Source organism: Mustelus asterias, chromosome 9, assembly GCF_964213995.1.
Source record: "Mustelus asterias chromosome 9, sMusAst1.hap1.1, whole genome shotgun sequence".
Lineage (NCBI taxonomy): Eukaryota > Metazoa > Chordata > Chondrichthyes > Carcharhiniformes > Triakidae > Mustelus > Mustelus asterias.
The window spans coordinates 25,100,943-25,125,625 of NC_135809.1; the positions used below are offsets into that span (position 1 = coordinate 25,100,943).

The 24,683-nt window shown below is 43.6% G+C and overlaps 1 protein-coding gene across 3 annotated transcripts in view; it reads right to left on the bottom strand.

Annotated features, from left to right (window-relative positions):
* The window catches only part of cped1 (cadherin-like and PC-esterase domain containing 1), a 248,485-nt gene that overhangs the window by 138,439 nt on the left and 85,363 nt on the right, over window positions 1–24,683 (bottom strand). For all 3 annotated transcript variants that reach the window (XR_013498726.1, XR_013498727.1, XM_078219832.1), the window contains exons 6-8: window positions 23,260–23,422; window positions 18,291–18,433; window positions 4,945–5,017 (exon numbers count right to left, since the gene is read on the bottom strand). Coding sequence is in view for 1 of the 3 variants with exons in the window: in XM_078219832.1 (XP_078075958.1) it covers window positions 4,945–5,017; window positions 18,291–18,433; window positions 23,260–23,422 (379 nt within the window). In the remaining 2 variants the exon portion in view is untranslated. The remainder of the gene's footprint in view (window positions 1–4,944; window positions 5,018–18,290; window positions 18,434–23,259; window positions 23,423–24,683) is intronic.

Sequence of the window (24,683 nt, forward strand, 5' to 3'; positions counted from 1 at the left end):
CAAAATTGACTTGGTAACAAGAAGCAAAGGGTAATAGACAACAGGCAGTTTTGTGACTCAAAGGCTCAGCATTGGGCCCATTGACTTTTCATGGTGTCTGTCAATGCTTTAGACTCAAAACATGTTGGGGCATGATTGAAAAGTTTGCTAGTGTTACAAAAATTGGTCAAGTGATCAATATTGGGGAAGCAAGCTTTAGACTGCAGGAAGATTCATCCGTGGGACATAGGTGTCACTGGCTGGTCAGCATTTATCGCCCATCCTTAGTTGCCCTTGGAGGGCAGTTGAGAGTCAACCACATTGCTGTGACTCTGGGGTCACAGGTAGACCAGACAGGTAAGGACGGCAGATTTCCTTCCCTAAGAGGACATTGGGAAGATATCAATGAGCTGGTCAAACATACAGGAAATTGACAAATGGGAATAAATCTGGTTATGTGCTGATCAGGGCAAACAGTGCAAGGGAATGCTCGATAAATGCTAAACTGCATGTCCACAGATCACAGAGGATGACACGACCAGGTAGATAAAATGATCAAAACGGCTTATGGGGTACTTCCGTTTGTTAGCCAAGATACAATATATAAAAACAGAGAGAGTTTTCTAAAATCATATAAAACGTTAATTGGGTGACAGCTAGAGCACTGTGTACAGTTCAGATCATCCCATTACAGGAAGGATGTTGCCAGGAACGGAGAATTTTATCTGTGAGGAAAGGCTGCATAAGCTGGGGTTAATTTCTTTGGAACAGAGGAGGCTGAGGGGAAAGTTAATTGAGGTGCATGAAATTATAATGGTTCTCGATAGAGCAAGTTGGTGGGACCTATTTCCTTTAGCAGGCAAGGTTAGTAATCAGGAAGATAAATTTAAAGTAATTGATTGAAGGAATAGAGGAGTTGAGGAGAACTTTCTTTCACCCAGAGATTGATGAGGGTCTGGAACTCTGCTTGGAAGGGTGGTGGAGACAGAAGCCCATTTATAAAGAACATGGGTGCACACTTGAAATTCTGTAACCCACAAGGCTATGGGCTAAAGGTTGGAAAGCTGTTGGCTTTTTATCATGATGTGGAGATGCCGGCGTTGGACTGGGGTAAACACAGTAAGAAGTTTAACAACACCAGGTTAAAGTCCAAAAGGTTTATTTGGTAGCAAAAGCCACACAAGCTTTCGGAGCCCCAAGCCCCTTCTTCAGGTGAGTGGGAATTCTGTTCACAAACAGGGCATATAAAGACACAAACTCAATTTACATGAATAATGGTTGGAATGTGAATACTTACAGCTAATCAAGTCTTTAAGATACAAACAATGTGAGTGGAGAGAGCATCAAGACAGGCTAAAGAGATGTGTATTGTCTCCAGACAGGATGGCCAGTGAAACTCTGCAGGTCCAGGCAGGCTGTGGGGATTACAAATAGTGTGACATGAACCCAATATCCCGGTTGAGGCCGTCCTCATGTGTGCGGAACTTGGCTATCAGTTTCTGCTCAGCGACTCTGCGCCATCGTGTGTCGTGATCACCAGGCAAGACTGTTCTCTTCCTGTTGGGGAGCACTTCAGCGGTCACGGGCATTCGGCCTCTGATATTCAGGTAAGCGTTCTCCAAGGCAGCCTTCACGACACACGACGGCGCAGAGTCGCTGAGCAGAAACTGATAGCCAAGTTCCGCACACATGAGGACGGCCTCAACCGGGATATTGGGTTCATGTCACACTATTTGTAATCCCCACAGCCTGCCTGGACCTGCAGAGTTTCACTGGCCGTCCTGTCTGGAGACAATACACATCTCTTTAGCCTGTCTTGATGCTCTCTCCACTTACATTGTTTGTATCTTAAAGACTTGATTAGCTGTAAGTATTCGCATTCCAACCATTATTCATGTAAATTGAGCTTGTGTCTTTATATGCTCTGTTTGTGAACAGAATTCCCACTCACCTGAAGAAGGGGCTTGGGGCTCCGAAAGCTTGTGTGGCTTTTGCTACCAAATAAACCTGTTGGACTTTAACCTGGTGTTGTTAAACTTCTTACTGGGCTTTTTATCAGCCAGCACAGACATGTAGTATAAAGGGTTAACGGAATGGAAACGCTAATCTATGGGGCACATGACAATGTGACGCTGACACAAGGCCAGTCATGTGTGAGGTACTGTCGGGGGCAGAAGGGCAGCCCAGAGGGCCATTGTGCCTTCCAATAACTCACTATGTACATACCGTAAATATACTAATTTTTAAATAGATGCCCTGAAAAGGCTGTGGCTTTTCCTTGCTGCACCCAGCACCTTCTAGAACATAAGAATCATGAAATCCCTACAGTGCAGAAGGAGGCCATTCGGCCTATTGAGTCTGCACCAACAACAATCCCACCTCGGCTCCATCCCCATAACCCCACATATTTACCCCGCTAATCTCTCTAAGCTATGCATCCTGGGACGCTAAGCGGCAATTTTGCACGGCCAATGCGCCTAGCCCGCACATCTTTGGCCTTTTATGCTGTAAATCTGGTATTGGCGTAACTGAGATTTCTGGAGTTTGACAATGACTTTCTGTGCAATATTTAAAAATTCCTCTTAAGTGAAACCTGCACTCTAGTTAAGCAAAGTGCAAGCAGTCTCAGTGCTCCTGAAATGTTACACACCCTACCCACTCCTATGTTTTCAGAAGAGCTTTCCAGCTGGAATAGCCTCCACACGGACATATCCCTGTTTTCTGTAATAATGGAAGAGGGAGGAATTCCTGACAATGAGGGAGTGCAGTGACAGGGAGTCGCAGTCTAATCACTAGTACCCTGATCTGAGCTGCTGCATTTGGCCTCAAAATTCTGCAGCGTAAATTGGCAAGATTGGCGCAGAGACCGGTGTAAGTTTTGATGTAATTTGAGGTCAAGTGGCCTTTGAGATCATCACTACATTTTCAGCTGTGAATGTCACGCTAGTAGACATTATGGAGTATTGGAATATGGGAAAACATCTGCTACAACCATATACATATCACACACCACTTATGCTAAATTCTGTAATACAAGTCACTTTTGGTTGGGTTTAAGCTCTTACAATTTTTAAAAACAAATTTTATGCATTCCTTGGCTTACAAGTCAAAGCCATTAACATCTTTCTGCTGCTTTTTGAGTCTGGGGCTGGTTCTGAAATGCATCTCAGCTCTCCAATCGCTTATGCTTTGCTGACCTCTAGTGGATTTAATTATTTTCTGCACTTTTCTCAATGTAACCAGGCCTCCTGGACAGAAGGTAATCAAGGATGAGGAGTATTTTCGGATTCCGATTATGCTGCTGCCAGATGTCTGATTATGCTGCTGTCAGCCTGCGTGTGTTCACTGTCTAATGGGCCGGTAAGGTGGCACAGTGGTTTGCACTGCTGCTTCACAGCTCCAGGGACCCAAGTTCGATTCCCAGCTTGGGTCACTGTCTCTGTGGAATCTGCACGTTCTCCCCGTGTCTGTGTGGGTTTCCTCCCATAGTCCGAAAGATGTGCGGGTCAGGTGCATTGGCCATGCCCAATTCTCCCTCAGTGTCTCTGAACAGGTGCCAGACTGTGGTGACTGGGGGATTTTCGCAGTAACTTAATTGCAGTATTAATGTAAGCCTACTTGTGACACTAATGAATAAACTTTAAAATAAGGATGATGGGCAGAACAGTGCCATTAGAGGCCCAGTGAGAGCACCCACAGCATGGGCTGGATGATCAGTAACTTCACGGGAGAGGTGGTGAGGAAGCTGGATGAGCATGAGGGCTCCTCAAAACAGAGGAACTTTAGGATGGCCTGTGACATATTTCAAAAGTAAGAAAGCCCATCGCTATTAGGACCATCAGTGTGGAGAGGGAATGAGTGTAGCCATTTCAGCTTTGCACTCCAACCTTTGGGGATATGGGAGGAGGCTCTGCTGGGCCTCTCATCTCCCCCAGAGGCTTCCTCCAAGTAGCTGCTGAGCTGGTCGATCATTGGGAAAGTTGTATTGGCATGGCCATTGATAGGGACCTTAATTAGATTGATTGGCTGCCCAGTCCTGTTAAGTAGGGAGTATAGTATGGGAACTGTGTGTCATCTACTTTAGCAGAAAGAATAGGAAGACAGATTATTATTTGAATTGAGAGAGGCTGCAGAATGCTGCAGTACAGGGGGATTGGGGTATCCTTGTTTGCGGATCACAAAAGATCAGCATGCAGGTACAGCAAGTTACTAGGAAGGCAAATGGAATGTTAGCCTTTGTTGCAAGGGGATGGAGTATAAAAGTAGGGAAGTCTTACGACAGCTTTACAAGGCATTGGTGAGACCCTAACCTAGAGTCCTGTGCACAGTTTTGGTCTCCTTATTTAAAGGGGGATATACTTGTGTTCGAAGCAGTTCAGAAAAGGTTCTCTGGGCAGATTCCTGGGATGAAAGGGTTGTCTTACAATGAAAGGTTGAACACGTTGGGCCTATACTAATTGGAAGTGATCTTATTGAAACATGGATGTGAGGAGGGTTAACAGAATAGATGCTGGGAAGATGTTTCCCCTCGTGGGGGAATCTAGAACTAGAGATCTCCCATTTGAGATGGAGATGGAGAAAAATTAGGATAGTTTGTCTTTGGAATTCTCTTCCACAGAAAGCAGTTGAGGCTGGCTTTGAAAATATTCAAGGCTGATTTAGACAGATTTTTGATTGGCAAGAGTGTAAAGGGTTATGAGCAGGCAAGGCCACAATCAGCCATGATGTTATTGCATGGCGGAGCAGGCTTGGTGAGCTGAATGGCCTATTCCCGCTCCTCATCATGTCATGACATACAATCTTTGAATATGGAGCTTTATCAGCAATGAAATACTATAGAATCCTATTTCATGGAACAATACCATTTATGTGACATTTTCATGCACAAAAAAAACAATTCTATTTAACATCAACAAAAGGATGTAGCAAGATAAAATGTTTGACAAAATATTGACATGTTCTTACCTCCACAATCACAGGATAGGCAGATGCACCAAAGCTAAGGTCAAAGGCCAGCAGCTGAAAACATGAACAACATCTGAAAAAGTTAAATTAGCATCAGTACATTTAATCAGCAAAGCATAAAACAGAATCCACACAATCCCTACAGTACAAAGGGAGGCCATTTGGCCCATCGAGTCTGCACTGACTCTCCAAAACCTAGGCCCACACCCCACCCTATCCCTGTAACCCTCGCGCATTCACCAAGGCCAATCCGCCTAACCTGCACACCTTGGGACTGTGGGGAGAAACCGCAGCACCCGGAGGAAACCCATGCAGAACGTGCAAACTCCACACAGCCATCCAAGGCTGGAATCAAACCCTGTCCCTGGCACCTTGAGGCAGCAGTGCTAACTGCTCTGCCAAATGCTGCCCCAGAATTCAACCAATATATAGAGTGGTCATCATTACATCTTTATAATCAGATTTGGACAATCAAAACATGAATATACATTTTCTTATGCAAGAGACTGATTTTATTTTGGGAATAAAACACTATCATGTCTTTGAATAAAATATATTCCTTTTTAATTTACAAACTAGTTCTTGACACTGTTGAGGGTAGGGTTGGGGGTGGGGGGGTCAATTTTCAAATGGGTATGGGCAGTCTGCCTGTTATATATCCACTGGAGAGGGTATATAATGAACACCCAACTTATCCCTCTTAGTTTCCTGCATGTGCCCAAAGCAAAAAACCCCTCACGATGTGTCACCACACCAGTGTTCTATAGATTTATAGAATCATAGAATCCCTACAGTGCAAAAAAAGAGGTAATTTGGTCCATCGAGTCTACATTGACCACAATCACACCCATGCCCTATCCCAGTAACCCCATGTATTTACCCTGCTAATCTCCTGACACTAGGGTCAATTTAGCATGGCCAATCAACCTAACCCGCACATCGGGCGGCACAGTGGCACAGTGGTTAGCACTGCTGCCTCACAGCGCCAGGGACCCGGGTTCGATTCCCAACTTGGGTCACTGTCTGTATGGCGTTTGCACATTCTCACAGTGTCTGCGTGGGTTTCCTCCGGGTGCTCCGGTTTCCTCCCACAGTCTGAAAGACGTGCTGGTTAGGTGCATTGATCCAAACAGCTGCTGGACTGTGGCGACTTGGGGAATTTCACAGTAACTTCATTGTAATGTAAGCCTTACTTGTGACTAATGAATAAATAAACTTTACTTTAATCTTTGGACCGAGGGAGGTAACCAGAGCACCCGGAGGAAACCCACGCAGACACGGGGAGAATGTGCAAACTCCACACAGACAGTGACCTGAGGCCAGAATTGAATCTGGGTCCCTGATGCTGTGAGGCAGCAGTGCTAACCACTGTGCCACCTTGCTGTACATTAGTCAATTTCCTGTGGGATTGTTCATTGGAATCTCTTACCTGATAAGGACAGGATTATATAATATAAGGGACTGGCTAATTATAAAGCTAAATAGGAAACACAATAAAATCAGTAATTGTAATGAGATAAAATTATACACTTTTTATATCTTGGCAAAGGCATTGTAGAAAAAGCAATGACATTTGAGATGAATAAATATGAAGTATATAGACTGTCTAGTAAAATATATTCACTTCTGTAATGTAATTATCTCTGGTGCATCAATCTTGATCCAAACAATTATTGCAAATGCAGGACTAATGAGTCAATCAACAATAGGCAAGGTGAATTAACTCCAAGAGTGAATTGATTTGATTTATTATTGTCATATGTATTGGGATACAGTGAAAAGTATTATTTCTTGCATGCTATACAGACAAAACATACTGTTCATACAGTACATAGGGGAGAAGGAAAGGAGAGAGTGCAGAATGTAGTGTTACAGTCATAGCTAGGGTATAGAGAAAGATCAACTTAATATAAGGTAGGTCCATTCAAAAGTCTGATGGCAGCAGGGAAGAAGCTGTTCTTGACTCAGATGGCACGTGATCTCAGACTTTTGTATCTTTTTCCCGACAGAAGGTGGTGGAAGAGAGTATGTCTGGGTTACATGGGGTCCTTGATTATGCTGGCTGCTTTTCTGGGGCAGCGGGAAGTGTAGGCGGAGTCAATGGATGGGAGGCTGGTTTGCGTGACGGACTGGGCTATGTTCACGATCCTTTGTAGTTTCTTGCGATCTTGGACAGAACAGGAGCCATACCAAGCTGTGATACATCCAGAAAGAATGCTTTCTACGGTGCCTCTGTAAAGGTTGAGTACAAGGAAATGCAGGACCTCTTGAATTCTAAAAGCCTTCTACTGAACATTTACTCTTTCCACAGGCGAAGCTCTCAGGTTAAGAGTTCGAAAACAGTATGTTGGTAATAAGGAGAAGCAGCAAGGACAAAAGCATCACCATCAATCATATAAGATATAAAGGGAATAAATTGTTTGCACTGTATTTGAGATTTGTCCAGAGAATTTATTTCTGATTGTACAGAGTGAGATAGCAGCAGGAAACAATGGCTATTGATATGAGATGAGGAAGGAATGTAGAGTTGCTTTCACCTGGTTTGTAGGTACCGCGTGTGTTTGGAGAAGTGACTTTGTGCAATGTGGCCTGCCACAAGCTTGCCAAAATCTTGTGACATCTGATGTCACCCTTGTTGTCTAAAGGCTTGAGGGCAGAAGCCATTTCATCCACTATTTGGAATGTGGTTTCAGGAATGTGCAGCTGAAATTGAGTGGATTTTGATAACTGTAACAGAGTCAGCAGCTGTAAGAAACAGCAGAGAATCATTAAAACTTCAGTCTGCAACGATGTACAGGATCATTGGTCATTGGGTAAGTCGGTATGGTGTCCCATGTGGATGACAGAAAGAATCAACATCAACTTGGCTACTTCATAAAATTATTTTACTTTAAAAAAGGAAAAAGGGCAACATACCGTTTGCCTTCCTAACTGCTTGCTGTACCAGTATGTTTGCTTTCAGTGACTGGTGTACTAGGACATTCAAGTCCCATTTCCCCAATCTATCACCATTCAAATAATACTCTACTATTCATCAGAGCTCCTGTATCTGTGCCTATAAGACTCAATCATCTCCACATTGCCTTCTTCCATTGGGGAAATCCTTGTAGTTTCAGCCTAATCTTTGAAGGAATACACCATTGGACTTTTAAATGTGAAGTGATGCATTTTGGAAGAAATAATGTAGGGAGGAGTTATACAATAAATGGCAGAGTCATCAGGAGTATAGAAACACAGAGGGACCTAGGTGTGCAAGTCCACAAATCCTTGAAGGTGGCAACACAGGTGGAGAAGGTGGTGAAGAAGGCATATGGTATGCTTGCCTTTATAGGACGGGGTATAGAGTATAAAAGCTGGAGTCTGATGATGCAGCTGTATAGAACGCTGGTTAGGCCACATTTGGAGTACTGCGTCCAGTTCTGGTCGCCGCACTACCAGAAGGACGTGGAGGCATTGGAGAGAGTACAGAGAAGATTTACCAGGATGTTGCCTGGTATGGAGGGTCTTAGCTATGAGGAGAGATTGGGTAGACTGGGGTTGTTCTCCTTGGAAAGACGGAGAATGAGGGGAGATCTAATAGAGGTATACAAGATTATGAAGGGTATAGATAGGGTGAACAGTGGGAAGCTTTTTCCCAGGTCGGAGGTGACGATCACGAGGGGTCACGGGCTCAAGCTGAGAGGGGCGAAGTATAACTCGGACATCAGAGGGACGTTTTTTACACAGAGAGTGGTGGGGGCCTGGAATGCGCTGCCAAGTAGGGTGGTGGAGGCAGGCACGCTGACATCGTTTAAGACTTGCCTGGATAGTCACATGAGCAGCCTGGGAATGGAGGGATACAAACGATTGGTCTAGTTGGACCAAGGAGCGGCACAGGCTTGGAGGGCCGAAGGGCCCGTTTCCTGTGCTGTACTGTTCTTTGTTCTTTGTTCTTTTGATTCTGAACTCTGGACTCAGGTGAGACCATTGCTGGAATTTTACCGCCTCACCTACCCAAGGCTCGTAAGATCCCACTCGCGGCCAATGGAGAATACAGTTCTGTGAGCCTCGCCTGCCCCAGAATCGGTAAAATTCCGGCACGTAACTCTGATTTTTATTGTGGTCTGGCCCCTTCTCACATTTTGTTTATGTGTCAAATAAACCAACCATTTTACCTTATCTCGAGTTTGCTGTGGGGTTATTAGTAGAGCAGCAATGACTCCAAACTGAAGGTTGGAGAAAATACACTACAACTTATAAAGGGGGAAATCAAATGGAGGAGAAATCATGATTGTTTAAATTAATTCCCCCTCCTGTCCATAACAATGGCTTTGAATGTTCCAGTACCAGCTCCTGTGGATTTCAAAGCAGTTTTGAAAATAAATTGGAAATTCCTTCAAGTCTCAGTGACAAAACTATGATATTGCCATAGAGTTCAACAACAATCCTGAACAAGAGTAGCAACTCTGTTTTTAGTGCTGGGGCTAGACTGCTGCAAGTTATATCGCACCCCAGACCTCACTAAGGAACAGAAACAAAAGTCTTGTGAAATTTGAGGCCTTAAAGTCTCACTTTGAGCCCTCTTCTCATGTTACTTATGAGCGCTATATGTTCAACACCAAAGTTCAGGAAGAGTGGGAGAACATTGATCAGCATGTGACTGCATTGAGATACAAAGAACAAAGACCAAAGAAAATTACAGCACAGGAACAGGCCCTTCGGCCTTCCAAGCCTGCACCGATCATGCTGCCCGACTTAACTAAAACCCCTTAACCTTCCAGGGACCATATCCCTCTATTCCCATCCTATTCATGTACTTGTCAAGATGCCCCTTAAAAGTCACTATCGTATCCGCTTCCACTACCTCTCCCGGCAACGAGTTCCAGGCATCCACTACTCTCTGTGTAAAAAATCTGCCTCGTACATCTCCTTTAAACCTTGCCCCTTGCACCTTAAACCTATGCCCCCTAGTACTTGACTCTTCCACCCTGGGAAAAAGCTTCTGATTATCCACTCTGTCCATGCCTCTCATAATCTTGCAGACTTCTATCAGGTCTCCCCTCAACCTCCGTCGCTCCAGTGAGAACAAACCAAGTTTCTCCAACCTCTCCTCATAGCTAATGCCCTCCATACCAGGCAACATCCTGGTAAATCTTTTCTGTACCCTCTCCAAAGCCTCCACATCCTTCTGGTAGTGTGGCGACCAGAATTGAACACTGTATTCCAAGTGCGGCCTAACTAAGGCTCTATAAAGCTGCAACATGACTTGCCAATTTTTAAACTCAATACCGCGGCCGATGAAGGCAAGCATGCCGTATGCCTTCTTGACTACCTTTTCCACCTGCATTGCCACTTTGTGACCTGTGTACCTGTACACCCAGATCCCTTTGCCTATCAATACTCACAGCCATTTACTGTGTATTTCCTATCTGTATTAGACCTTCCAAAATGCATTACCTCACATTTGTCCGGATTAAACTCCATCTGCCATCTCTCCGCCCAAGTCTCCAACTGATCTATATCCTGCTGTACCCTCTGATGGTCCTCATCGCTATCCGCAAATCCAGCAACCTTTGTGTCGTCCGTAAACTAATCAATCCAGTTACATTTTCCTTCAAATCATTTATATATATTACAAACAGCAAAGGTCCCAGCACTGATCCCTGAGGAACACCACTTGTCACAGCCCTCCATTCAGAAACACACCCTTCCACTGCTACCCTCTGTCTTCTTTGATCGAGCCAGTTTTGTATCCACCTTGCCAGCTCACCTCTGATCCCATGCGACTTCACCTTCTGCACCAGTCTGCCATGGGGGACCTTGTCAAAGGCCTTACTGAAGTCCATGAAGACAACATCCACTGCCCTACTCTCATCAATCATCTTCGTCACTTCCTCAAAAAACTCAACCAAGTTCATGAGACACGACCTCCCCTTCACAAAACCATGTTGCCTCTCACTAATACATCCACTTATTTCCAAGTGGGAATAAAGCCTGTCTCGAAGAATCCTCTCCAATAATTTCCCTACCACTGATGGAAGGCTCACCCGCCTGTAATTACCTGGATTATTCTTGCTACCTTTCTTAAACAAAGGAGCAACATTGGTTATTTTCCAATCCTCTGAGACCTCCCCTGTAGCCAGTGAGGATACAAAGATTTCTCTCAAGGCCCCAGCAATTTCCTCCCTTGCCTCTCTCAGTATTCTGGGGTATATCCCATCAGGCCCTGGGGACTTGTCTACCTTGATGTTTCTCAAGAACCCCAATACTTCCTCCTTTTTGATCTCAACATGACTCATACCTAGCTGAATCTAGTGAGTTTTAACAAGTAAATGATAATCTGACCAGAGATAGAAGAGAGATCCTGCCACGAGAGCATGTCTGCTGATAGAAGAGAAACTTACATTTAAGAAAGTTACTGGTATTACAGAATCTGTCAAACATCAGCTAGAGATTATTGATGGGTGAACTGATGAGGCTTTGCAGAATGTAGAGAGACAGTTCTGGCCTTGAGTACAAGGCAATGGAGAAAAGGAAGAACTATCTTAAAGGTCAGCAGAAAGATCAAGGTTGGAGTATTGGATTCATATATTGTGGAAGAAACCCTACAAAAAAGCAGCTTGTCCAGCCTGAGGAAAGCAATGCTCTAACTGCAAGAAGCTGAGTCACTTTACACGCAAGTGTTTTGAAGTTGATAAAGATGGTTGTTGGAGAGGTGTCAGTCAATGAATCTGATGAATTGTCCTACACCTTGGAACAGGTTGACATCCTTTTTTTCAGTTTATTTATTAGTCACAAGTAAGGCTTACATTAACACTGCAATGAAGTTACTAATGAAATTCCCCTAATCACCACAGTCCGACGCCTGTTCGGGTGAATGCAACTAACCAGCATGTCTTTCAGACTGAGGAAACTGGAGCACCCGGAGGAAACCTACGCAGGCACGGGGAAAACGTGCAAACTCCACATAAACAGTGACCCAAGCCAGAAATCGAACCCAGTTCCCTGGTGCTGTGAAGCAGCAGTGCTAACCATTGTGTCACCGTGCCGCCCTACATCTTCAAGTCTCAAGAAAAAAATGGTTTGACCAGTGGATCTCTGGCACCAGCAATCCTGGTCCAAACAACTCTTGCAAATGCAGAACTAATGAGCCAAATGGTGAATTAATTCCAAGAGTGAGTACAAGGAAGTGCAGGACCTCTTGAATTCTAAGAGTCTTTCACTGAACATTTACTCCTACCACAGACAAAGTTCTTAGAGGTTGTCTCAGATTAGCAATTCGAAAGCAGTATATTAGTAATAAGGAGTGTTGGGGAAAGGGAAAAAGGTTAGAGAAGATTTTAAACCATTAGGCATTTAAGACATTGACAGAACTACCAGCACACAGATGAAAAGTTCGGGATGCCGTTTTGGAAGTATCGATGGTTGCACCTGCATTTCTATTGAATACTAACACCATGAAATAGTCAATGGTCTTCCAGGAGTGGAAGGGACAATGGATGATCTGCTAATCTATAGATGTAGAGTTGTGATGGAAGAAGCTATCGATAGACCATGATCTGGAACTAGTGAGAGTGCTAGAGAGAGCTCACCAGATGAACCTGAACCTGAATAAGAAAAAACTGCAACTGAAGATGACTAAAGTCAAGTAGATAGGTCATGGGCTGAGAGTGAAAGGACTTTTCCCGAATCCTGATAGAGCTGCAGGAGAGATGCAGCAATCAACAGATGTGAAGGTGATGCAACAATTTATTGGATTTGTGAATTAGCTAGCAAAGTTCTTGGCCAATTTGTCATCAGAGTGTGAATCTCTAAGGAAGCTCACTGCAAATGATGTTCAAGGGTATTGGGACACAGAACAAGAAGCAGCTTTCACTCACATCAAACAACTAATGAAGACAACAGCAGTACTTTAGGTACAATGATATATCTGCTTCAGGTTTGTGCAGCAAAGATGCCATTAAATTGGCTTGGAGGTGGTAGATTGGTCTCTGAAGAGCCATCTTTCATGCCTCCCTTCCTCTTCAACTGAGTCGAGCACAGATGAATGTCATTAAATGAAAGAATCATTGCATGTGGGAAATTTGAAATCTCTCCTGTTTAATGTCATTGGTATATTAATATATCATATTTCTTCTTTTTAATAAGGCTTATTACATACTCTGCTAATTAAGCCAGGAAATTAGAGGAGCATGCAGCAAGGGTAGTAGGATAATGATAGGGGCTCTAATCTTCTAGAGACTGGGCAAATTAAATTTGCAAAATGTAGCTTGGGAAAGAGGAGTTCATCGATAGGAATTCAAGACCATTTCAGAAAACTATGCTGAGGAACCAAATAGGAAACTTATAGTAATATGTAATGAGGCAAGTTTGATTAATAACCTGATAGTAAAGTATGCTCTTGAAAAGAGTGATCATAATATGGTAGAATTTCCTATTGATCCAGATTTCACAAGCCAGTGGTGAAACAATGGTGCTCACTTCTGACCTCGAAGAGAGCTGTCTACAACGATCGCTTTGTGGCACAGATTTTCCCTTTCCCAATCTGACACCAAATCAAGGGGATTTCCAAGAATGGTGTCAACAAGCAGCGTGAATAGCCAATCACATTCAAGTATTCTCACAGACAGCAAACCAGGAAATAAAATGCAGTGATTATCCTTTGCTTCCAACTGAAGTTTATAGACAGTGAAATTAATGATTTACACATGTACATAATGTTAAGGTAGGAGCTGATCTATCATTACAAAAAGCTTAAAATATATGAAAGCTTTTTGTTTAATCATAATCGAAAAATTGAATATGTAGGAAATATAAAATTATTTCACCAGGGCCAGAAAGGTTTTACAGTTGCAATCAACTGTAACAGTCACACAGATAGAGTAAAGGGCATGTTCTCCTGGAGAGTGTGTGTGCCTACACAAACATACATGTGTTTTCCAGAAATTGATGTCAGTTTTAGAGAAATAGCGACAATGAATGATCCGAATTTCACCATCATTACCAGCACAAACTTAGCAGGTGATGAAGGTAAGTCCAAAACTAAATTTAAACAAAGCCATTTCCAAAGGAATGAAAGAAAACATGGCTGAGGAAGGTTGGGAAATTAAAATATACAACAGTAGATAAAGAAATGGCAAACTTTGAAAGAAATAGTTCATAATTTTCAGCGAATGCACATTTCCTTGAGGATTCAAAGCAGTACAACTATGGCTGACCAGAGAACCCAAGGATAGTGTTAGAATATCTAACAACATGGTGGCACAGTGGTTAGCACTGCTATCTAACAGCGCCAGGGATCTGGGTTCAATTCCTGACTTTGGTGACTGGCTGGGTGGAATTTGCACACTCTCCCCATATCTGCATGGGTTTCCTCCGGGTACTCCGCATTCCTCCCACAGTCCAAAGATGTGCAGGTTAGATTGATTTACCCTTAGTGTCAGGGGGATTAGCAGGGTAAATACATGGGATTACGGGGGATAGGACCTGGGTGGGATTGGTGTCAGTGCAGACTCGATGGGCTGAATGGCCTCCTTCTGCACTGTAGGTTTTATGATTAAAAGAATGTTGTCAACGAAGACCAGTTAGCGTGGATATAGGCAAGGCATTAAAAGCCTGCTAAAGACGACAAAGAAGTTGATAAAGAGGGGGTAGGATTTGCAAGAAGTATGAAAAAACAGATTGTATGAGCTTTTATAAGTATGTAAAAAGGGAGAAATTAACCAAGTAAATGTGAATCCTTTAAAAGCAGAGACAGGTGAAAGTCTAACGGGGAATAAAGAAGTGGCAGAGACTCCAAACGAATATTTTGGGCTCGTCCCAAGACCAGAAAATCCTGCCTGAGGTCAGTGGACCTGTGCCCCGCCCGTTATGATTCGCGTAGTAGACGAGACAGGAAAATTCCACCCTTTGTGTTTTCACAGCTGAAGACACATAAGGAAGTATCAGGGATTATGCGGAACTAAAGGTCTATTGAGAGCGTGGAATTTAAAGTAATGAAAGAAATAGGACTGAAGAAATTAGCGGCAATGAAAACCAATAAATCTCCTGGACCTGAAGGTCCACCACACCCTAAGGGTTTTAAAGGAGTGACAGCAAAGGTAGCCGATGCATTGATTTTGATCTGCCAGATTTCCTGAGATTCTAGGACAGCCCCTGTGACTTAGAAGAAAGCAAATATGAGACCTGTTCAAGAAAGGAAGAAGAGACAAATCAGGTAACTGCAGGGAACCTAACATTGACAACATGGAAAATACTAGAACCTTAAGGATGTGGTAACAGAGCATTTGAAACGTCATAACATGATTGAGCAGAATCACCATTTTATAAAAGGGAAATCTCAAAAATCTAGTTTTCTTCTATTCTTTACAATATATTAAGTAATAATAGTTCACTGTAAAATGAACGATGAAATTAGATGGTCTCTTATGCAGTGAACCACCGGCATGGAGCCAAAATAAGTGAGCACACTCCCTCTGCTGGTGTATTGATGTCAGTACCAGATTTCTTCAGATTGGATTTCAAACTATCTCAGGACCTCTTTTTTTGGCCAGCAGCAGCAGTTCCTTGACGGAAGCTCAGTTCTGAATAAAGCAGCTACTAAAGTAGTGACAGGACTCTGAATATTTTTTTGCAGTGCAGGGAATCGGCGCTCAGATGGTTTGCTCTAAGGTATTAAGGTGACTCACCTTCTGATGTTGTCTCACCTTCCCCATGTTATCTTCTACACAACATCTGTTGCTGCGTCTCCTGCCAACGCAGGTCTTTCTGAGTGTTGAGACCATGCAACGTACAGCACATCACCACAATGTGGGAGGCTCCGGTGCCCATTATCCAGAACACATCGAGACCCCCTGCTCAATGCTTATCCCATTATACCCGTGTTGATCAGGGGTAATGGGGATGTCACAAACCACACATGTATTCCTTACCCCACAGCAGTAACCCTTCTGTGATGCTGGAAAGGTCGGGAAGGTGTGGCTGGAGAGGGCTGGGGGGCTGGTTGACCGTCGCATCATGACAGCTGCTGATTATCTTGCACAGACTTGCCTGGTCCTGCTTCGGTGATCAGATATCATCTGGATATTAACAGTGTGGTAACCTTTTCTCTTCACGAATGCTGGTGTTCTGTTGCCAATGGCAAACTAGAACTAGGAGGCATGGCCTCAAAATAAGGGAGAGCATATTTAGGACTGAGTTGAGGAGGAACTTCTTCACACAAAGGGTTGTGAATCTGTGGAATTCCCTGCTCAGTGAAGCAGTTGAGGCTACCTCACTGAATGTTTTTAAGGCAAAGATAGATTTTTGAACAGTAAAGGAATTAAGGGTTATGGTGAGCGGGCGAGTAAGTGGAGTTGAGTCCAAGAAAAGATCAGCCATGATCTTATTGAATGGCGGAGCAGGCTCGAGGGGCCAGATGGCCTACTCCTGCTCCTAGTTCTTATAACATGCACGCAGTCAATATGTCCTTGGCACAAGGAAAGCCAGCTTTTACTGCAATGTCCTGAGTGAATGCCTATGTGTTTTATGTTGAGATCAGTAGGAAAGGTGATGTACTGGTTAGTTCTGGCAAATTAGAAATTAGTTGCCCGCTGAATGTTGATGTGCACCACAAACTGGGAGATACAACTGACGTCCCTTCAAGTAAGACTGAAAAGAACCACAGGCAAATTTTTTTTTTAATTCATTCAAGGGATGTGGGCATCACTGGCTGGGCCAGCATTTATTGCCCATCCTTATTTGCTCTGGCTTACTAGGCCATTTCAGAGTCAACCACATTGCTGGAGACACATGCAGATTTCTTTCCCTAAAGGACATTAGTGAACCAGATAGATTTTTTTTTACAACAATTGACAATGGTTTTGTGGTCATTAGTTGACTTTTTATTCCCTGATTTTCATCAACTTCAAATTTCGCCATGTGCCATGGTGGGATTCAGGGTCTCTGGGTTACTAATCCAGTGATAATATCACTACATCACCACTACGTATGTTGAAGCATATAGAGTAAAACAAGCAGTTAAAAAAAAAAGTGAAAGCCAGAAGCTCCTCTAAATAGCTCACAGATCTTATGATCGAATTACCGTTAGCCGAGTGCTCCTGTAAGTACTGTTTGACTGGCTCTGAGAGACTAATTCTGCTCGATTTTATTAGCAGGTCAGGGCTAGTGATTTCATGGAAACATTTTGTCGTCCCGTTCTCAGAGTTTGGGCAAATAGGAGCACATCAGGGAAGCAGTGGTTTGTACTCTCTCTCCCTCTCATTTGATAGACTGGCCTCACACTTTGGCCTGTCGGCTGCAAGAGCTGAATTATGACACAGAGCATGAGAGAAATATCTCATTCGGAGCACAAATCACACAAACGTTGTGGCCGCAGTCGGGGTACAGACACTGACATGAATGATGTTTACTGACCAGCTGCACTTCAACCTGCTGAAACATTTTTCTGTTCACCTCGGCTATTGCATTTTGACTAATGACTTGGATGGCAGTATGGATTCCATCAATCACTTCCTGCACGTTCGGGTACCTATCAGTGCAATGAAACATTGTTGCCCTTGTTTTTGGTACTCTTCAGTGGGAAGGATGGTGAAGCGTTGAGACCCCTTCACCTGTTCAGTACATCTATGGGCGGCACATTTGCCCAGACCTCTGATGTTCTCTGCGTTTGTCTGGGAGGACTCAAAAGGCATAACAATCGAGAGCTGCGGCCACTTTGACGGCCATTTATTATTGACTACGGGTCTTCTTCAAAGCAGGTGAAGCAACTCTCTCCGCTTAATATGAGCACAATGTTGTCTGAATCTGTTACCATCTGTCATTACTGAAAGTCCTTTTTACTCCTTTTCACCTTCCTTCATTAAATCAAGTATCAGAGGCGATCACGGCACAAAATTCCCGCGGCTAATAAATTAAAAATGCTGCTGAAGGTTTTGATTCCCAACACAAGAGCTCGGCTAGCCTTTAATGCCCATTTCAAATTGCGGAGATTAGGGCACTATATGTGCAACGTATGAAGACAGCAATATTCCAGGTTTCCTGAGTGTAGCATTACAAGCAGATTTACACTGGTAATCTGATAAAGACACATCCATCGACAGGCTTTAACACAATTTCAAGCACTGTACTTAGCGGGCGGGAAGGGAAGTAGCTGGATTCAGTAATCTTTGTCAGCACATATACCATCAACATTAGCCATCGCAGAAGAGCAATTTTGCAGATTTATGAGAAATATTTAAATGCTTTCCATTCTCGTTGTGTGGCACTCAAAGAATTAATGCGGGGATTGTTTTTAAACTTCAATCCTACAATCACTGCAATTCAGATGATAAACTCTAGTCGATGCTTTCAGCTCTTGGGCTACTCACCTTTCTGATGCTCCTTGACTTCTGCTGGAAGATTCAATCTTTACTTCAGCTATGAGTAAAAGTTGCGTAATTAACTCCTTCATGTTCTCAAAGGCCTGTGCTGAAGTAGCTGCTCCAAAGTATTTTTCAAAATATGCCCGAAGCTGTTAAATATTTTATGCTTTATTATACAACTCATATTTTATACATGTACTTTATTATATACACACGCATGCTTAGCAATGTTTCAAAATAATCCGACAATTAGTTAACATTAACCAATTTTATGGTCATATCAATTAACTCTTAACCCTTGAGCAATCATGAAAAGAAACCCAAATTTCTAACGTATCACTATTTCAGTTCCAAACAAGCAACTATTCTTCCTATAGACTTAAACCCCACTTCAAATATTGTTTGCAATCACAGATGGTCAAAACATTGAGTGTGGGATTTTCTGGCTGCGCTCGCCCCAAGACCGGAAAATCCCACCTGAGATCAATGGATCTTTGTATGGTCCTGTCCCACCTGCTCTGATTCCTGTGGTGGGCGGGATGGGAAAATCTTTTCAATAAGGAGTTAGATATCACACTTGGGGCAAAGGAGGGGGGGAGGTCAAAGGATATGGGGGAGAAGGTGGGATCAGACTATTGATGTTGGATGATAAGCCATGATCATAATGAATGGCGGAGCAGGCTCCAATAGCCTCCTCCTGCTCTTATTTTCTATGTTTCTATACTTGGCCTAATTTGGGTTAACAGCCTCGGAGAGTCCAGGGAGATATTGTGGAGAGAGAGAGAGAGAGCAGACTTCTGTCTTTAAACAGCTCCAGTCAGCAACTGAACTCTAAACTGAAAACAGAAAGCGGTTTCTCTGCTAGAAACCTAGCTCCTCCCACTTCTTTAATTTTAAAAAAAGCTTTAAGCAAAAAGCCCCAGGAGAAATCTCCATTTATAAACAACAGTTCATTAGCTTTTTCTTAGTAAACACTACATGGCTAGAATGAATAATTATCCTTCCTTCCCCGCATCTGAGCTGTATGTTTTTCCAGACACACCAACTGCCTGTTAAAAAAAACTAAATCTTAGAACAGCTCCCCTTAAACATAAAATACATCAATATCACAGTATTATCACATTCCAATGTTAACTATTATGACAATTAGTTAACATTAACCAATTTTATGGTCATATCAATTTGTTCCGACTGAAAAAGCTCAACTTGTCTGTCTGCAGTTCCATGCTCTGGCCACTTGGTGTCACTGTGAAGCACTAACCATCTCAGCTCAGTCACTGCTGTGATAGATTCCTATTGTAAATTGTTTAAAGATTTGAGTTTTACAAATAACTGTATAAAATTGCTTAAATTTGCTATTTACCTCCAACAGATGACAATTCATCTTGAAATTAAGTTCTGTGGTTTCTACGGGAGCCTCTCCCTGTTCCGCAGTGAGATTTTCTTGCCCATGACCAAAGTGAACTCACAGGATCCCGGGCCCTGTGTGCACCTACAGCTGGTTGTAATGGAGGCTCAAATGCCGGAATTTTACCGCCTCGTCCGCCCGAGGCTCGTGAGATCCCACCGGAAGCCAACGGAGAATGCCGTTCTGCGAGCGGGCAAGGCAGTAAAATTCCAGCCACAGTGCCAGTTTGCCTTCAGTCTACTCATCTGCTCCCATTAGGGTGCACTCCATCTGACGAAGGAGCAGTGCTCCGAAAGCTTATGGTATTTGCTACCAAATAAACCTGTTGGACTTTAACCTGGTGTTGTGAGACTTCTTACCCCATTAGGGTTGCCAACCCTCCAGGTTATCTTGGAGTTTCCAAGAATTAAAGAGTAATCTCCTGGGCACACAGATGGCAGAAATCCGGAGGAAACCTCGTGACGGTTTCAAGGAAACTTCCACCCACCACCACACCCCCGACCACAATTTTCCTCCAACATTTTCATTTATTAGTTATTAAAAAATAATAAGAGAGATGGATTAGAAAGGGCACCTGAGTATCCACAGGCTGGTGTGGACAAGATGGGCCAAATGGTCTCCTTCTGTGCTGTAACATTGCTCTATGGAAGGAAGGCTGTGTGACTTCTAGTTTGAATGTTAGTGAATGGATGAGCGAGTGGGTGAGTGGATGAATGAGTGAGTGGGTAGGGCGGTAAGATGGTGGAGGTGAGTAAGTGGGTGAGGCGGTAGGTGGCTCCTGGGGCAGGCTGTAGTCGGGTGGTTGGGAGTCAGTGTGAGTGATTGAGGATTCGGTTCTGCAGTCACCAAGGTTAGACTAGGATTTAATTTGTCTAACATTTCCTGGCTGGCTATCCAAGTAAGTACATTGGAACAGGAGAAAGTTTTGGACTCTCACCCAGTCATAGGGAGTTCCAGGGGAATTGTCCATCAACAGTTGAAATTTCCCGTGCAATTTCCATGTAGGTCGGCACGGTGGCACAGTGGTTAGCGCTGCTGCCTCACAGTGCCAAGGACCCGGGTTCAATTTCCGGCCTTGGGGGACTGTCTTTGTGGAGTTTGCATGTTCTCCGCTTGTCTGCATGAGTTTCCTCCGGGTGCTCTGGTTTCCTCCCAGAGTTTAAAGATGTGCAGGTTAGGCAGATTGGCCATGCTAACTTAAGGGGAGTATGGAGGTACTGTCTGGGTGAGATTGTTGTGTGGCGCAGGCTCGATGGGCCATGTGGCCTCCTTCTGCACTGTAGGGATTCAAAGTCAGTGCATCAGGACTTCCATATAATCCCAATATTTATCTCAGTTGTACGGCTGGACTGCGGTGACTGAATGATTTGGGCCAAGGTTGCTGCAGTGCAGATTGATACAAGAACAAGTACAAATCTATTGAATTGTTTCATCACAAACTGTCACAAGAATAGAAGAAATAACAAGTTGGCACAGGTGTAGACCATATAGTTCAACAGGCCATGTGATTGACTCTTGCTCCTATCTCTTGCATTATCGTCATCCAATATGTCCATGGCTGATCTCCTGCCTCAACGCCACTTCCCCAACCGCTCAATCTCAGCACATTCACAACCCTCTGGGGTAGGGAATTCTGAAGATTCACAACCCTTTGAGTGAAGAAAATTCTCCTCAGCGCAGTCCAAAATGATTGGCTCCTTATCCTGAGACTGCACCCCCATGTTCCAGATTAACCCAGCCAGGGAATCAAGCTCCCAACAACCAGTGTCTAGCCTGTCAAACTCCGTCAGAATCTTGTACATTTCCATGAGATTACCCCCTCATTCTTCAAAACTCCAGAGAGTAAAGGCCCAATTTATTCAGCCTTGCATTCAAGGAACTGGCACGGTGGCACAGTGGTTAGCACTGCTGCCTCACAGCGCCAGGGGTCTGGGTCGATTCCCGGCTTGGCTCACTGTCTGTGCAGAGTCTGCATGTTCTCCCAGTGTCTGCGTGGGTTTCCCCCCAGTGCCCCCGTTTCCTTCCACAGTCCGAAAGACGTGCTGGTTAGGTGCACTGGCCATGCTAAATTCTCCCTCAGTGTACCTGAACAGGCGCCGGAGTGTGGCGACTGGGCGATTTTCACAGTAACTTCATTGCAGTATTAATGTAAGCCTACTTGTGACACTAATAAACTTTAATGAACCTTCACTGTACTGCCTCCATTGCAAGTATATCCTTCCTTAAATGTGGAGGTTGAAACTGCACACAGTACGAGGTTTGGTCTTGTTTATCCTTGCTATCAAATCCCCTTACAATAAATGTTAACATGCCATTTGTCTTCCTAATTGCTGTATTTGCATGCTAACCTTCCGTGTTCCTTGTAAGAGCACATCCAAGTCTCTCTGAAGATCAACATTTACGGGTTTCACACCTCTTAAAAAATATTCTTCATTTCTATTCTTGCAACAGAAGTGAATAATCTCATACTTCCCTCTCTTTGTAAGTGGCATAATTGCCATGAGAGTTTCACTTTGCAACTCAAACTTATCAACAACAGTGAATCTGATAAAAAGGGTAAGAAGTGAAGCTAAAGTATCAGATTTTGATAGCAAAATTTCACCATTAGCTTTAAGCTCTTTTCATGTAACAAGGTGAGCGATAGCAAGCTTCTCAGCCTTGTGGCTGGGATCAAGCGTTGGATCATAGAATCCCCACAGTGCAGAAGGAGGCCATTTGGCCCATCGACTCTGCACTGACCACAAATCCCACCCATGCCCTATCTCCAATGTATTCACCCTCTAATCCCTCTGGCACTAGGGGTCAATTTAGTATGGCCAATCCACTTAACCTGCACATCTTAGGACTGAAGGAGGAAACCGGAGCACCCGGAGGAAACCCACGCAGACACAGGGAGAATGTGCAGGCTTCACACAGACAGTGACCCAAGCCGGGAATCGAACCCGGGTCCCTGGCGCTGTGAGGCAGCAGTGCTAACCAATGTGTCACCATGCCGCCCAGGATGGGGTGTGGTGCTTTGTCTTGTTGGCTTGGATCTCGTTTGTCTCCATTGTGGGGGATCTTGAATTGGATTTAATTAGATTTTGGGTTTGGTTTTTGGGGGGCAGGCGGGGAGTAGAAATGGGTTTGCCCGGTCCATTCTGAGCATTGGTTTTGTGGCTTTGGGAATATAGTAAAACATTTTTGAAAAAAAAAACAATGTTTTGGAATCAGGAGTAACCAATAAGTGACAAAGTTTATGTTTGGACGATTATTTTTCTTTAGCAGGCCACCAGGCTAGTCGATACTTGAGAAAGCTCAAACATCACAGAGTACAGCCCTGAGCAAGGATCACTACAACATCCAAATTAACTCGGCATAAATTTAAAGGAAAACAATTATACCAATCGCAGCAATTACAAAAGTGCTCTATAATCGTTTACAGTCTAGCAGACACTGGAGAATTTGCCACTGCAATCAAATTGTTAAATACATTTTTGGAGCATGTTATTCTATGAGTTTAGCCAGGCTGAAAGATCCCTAATGTAGCCACAATTCCATTTGCAGTCAAACTATAAACATTCATACCTTAGTAACAAAGAATTTCTTGTTGGGTTCACTTTGGACAAGCCCTGTTGAATGAATGAATGCTCGTAGTGGAGACAGTGATGTCACTAAAACATACACTTTGAGAATTGCAGAGAGGCCTTCTATTGGAACAGTCTGTGATCTTTCCGAAAAGGTAGAGACTCTAGGAAAGAACAAACCGTGTTAAAACAGGTCTAGCATTAACCAGTTTTTAAAAAGTTGAAACTAGAAATAGACATCAATATTAATCGGTGCTAAAAATAAAACTCATCTTCAATTCTCAACAGAGTTTTTAAAGAAAAGAAATTGCACAGAACAAAGGACAGAGAACAAAGAAAATTACAGCACAGGAACAGACCCTTCAGCCCTCAAACCAAAGACTGAATGTCCATAGGAAATGATTCTTTGCTGGCAAGTAAATTAAAATGATTCTTTGCTGGCAAGTAAATTGGAATATTATTTAAATGGAGAAAAATTACATCGTGCGACTGTGCAGAGGGACCTGGGGGTCCTTGTGCACGAATCGCAAAAACTCAGTCTGCAGGTGCAGCAGGTGATCAAGAAGGCGAATGGAATGTTGGCCTTTATCGCGAGGGGGATAGAATATAAAAGCAGGGAGGTCTTGCTGCAACTGTACAAGGCACTGGTGAGGCCGCAACTGGAGTACTGTATGCAGTTTTGGTCCCCTTATTTGCGAAAGGATATATTGGCCTTGGAGGGAGTGCAGAGAAGGTTCACCAGGTTGATACCGGAGATGAGGGGTGTAGCTTATGAGGAGAGACTGAGCAGATTGGGTCTGTACTTGTTGGAGTTTAGAAGGCTGAGGGGTGATCTTATAGAGACATACAAGATAATGAAGAGATTGGATAGGGTAGAGGTAGAGAGATTCTTTCCACTTAGAAGGGAAACCAGAACTAGAGGGCACAGCCTCAAAATAAGTGGGGGCCGGTTCAGAACAGAGTTGAGGGGGAACTTCTTCTCTCAGAGGGTAGTGAATTTCTGGAATTCTCTGCCCATTGAAGTGGTGGAGGCTTCCTCGTTGAATATGTTTAAATCACAGGTAGATAGATTTCTGATCAATAAGGGAATTAAGGGATGTGGGGAACAGGCGGGTAAGTGGAACTGATTCGCTTCAGATCAGCCATGATCTTGTTGAATGGCGGGGCAGGCTCGAGGGGCTAGATGGCCTACTCCTGCTCCTATTTCTTATGCTCTTATATTCTTAAGATTATTTTGACAATCTCTACACGTAAAGTAGGATTTGCAACATTGGGCATTGGAAAATGTTGGCACAAGTGTCTTCCATAAACCATGGCCTGATCAGGTAACGGACAGTAAGGTTCTGCATAAAGTTTCCTTAATTATGCTGCAAAAATATATCGCAATCAAAATGACATCTTCTAATTTTCACACCAGTTGAAGTT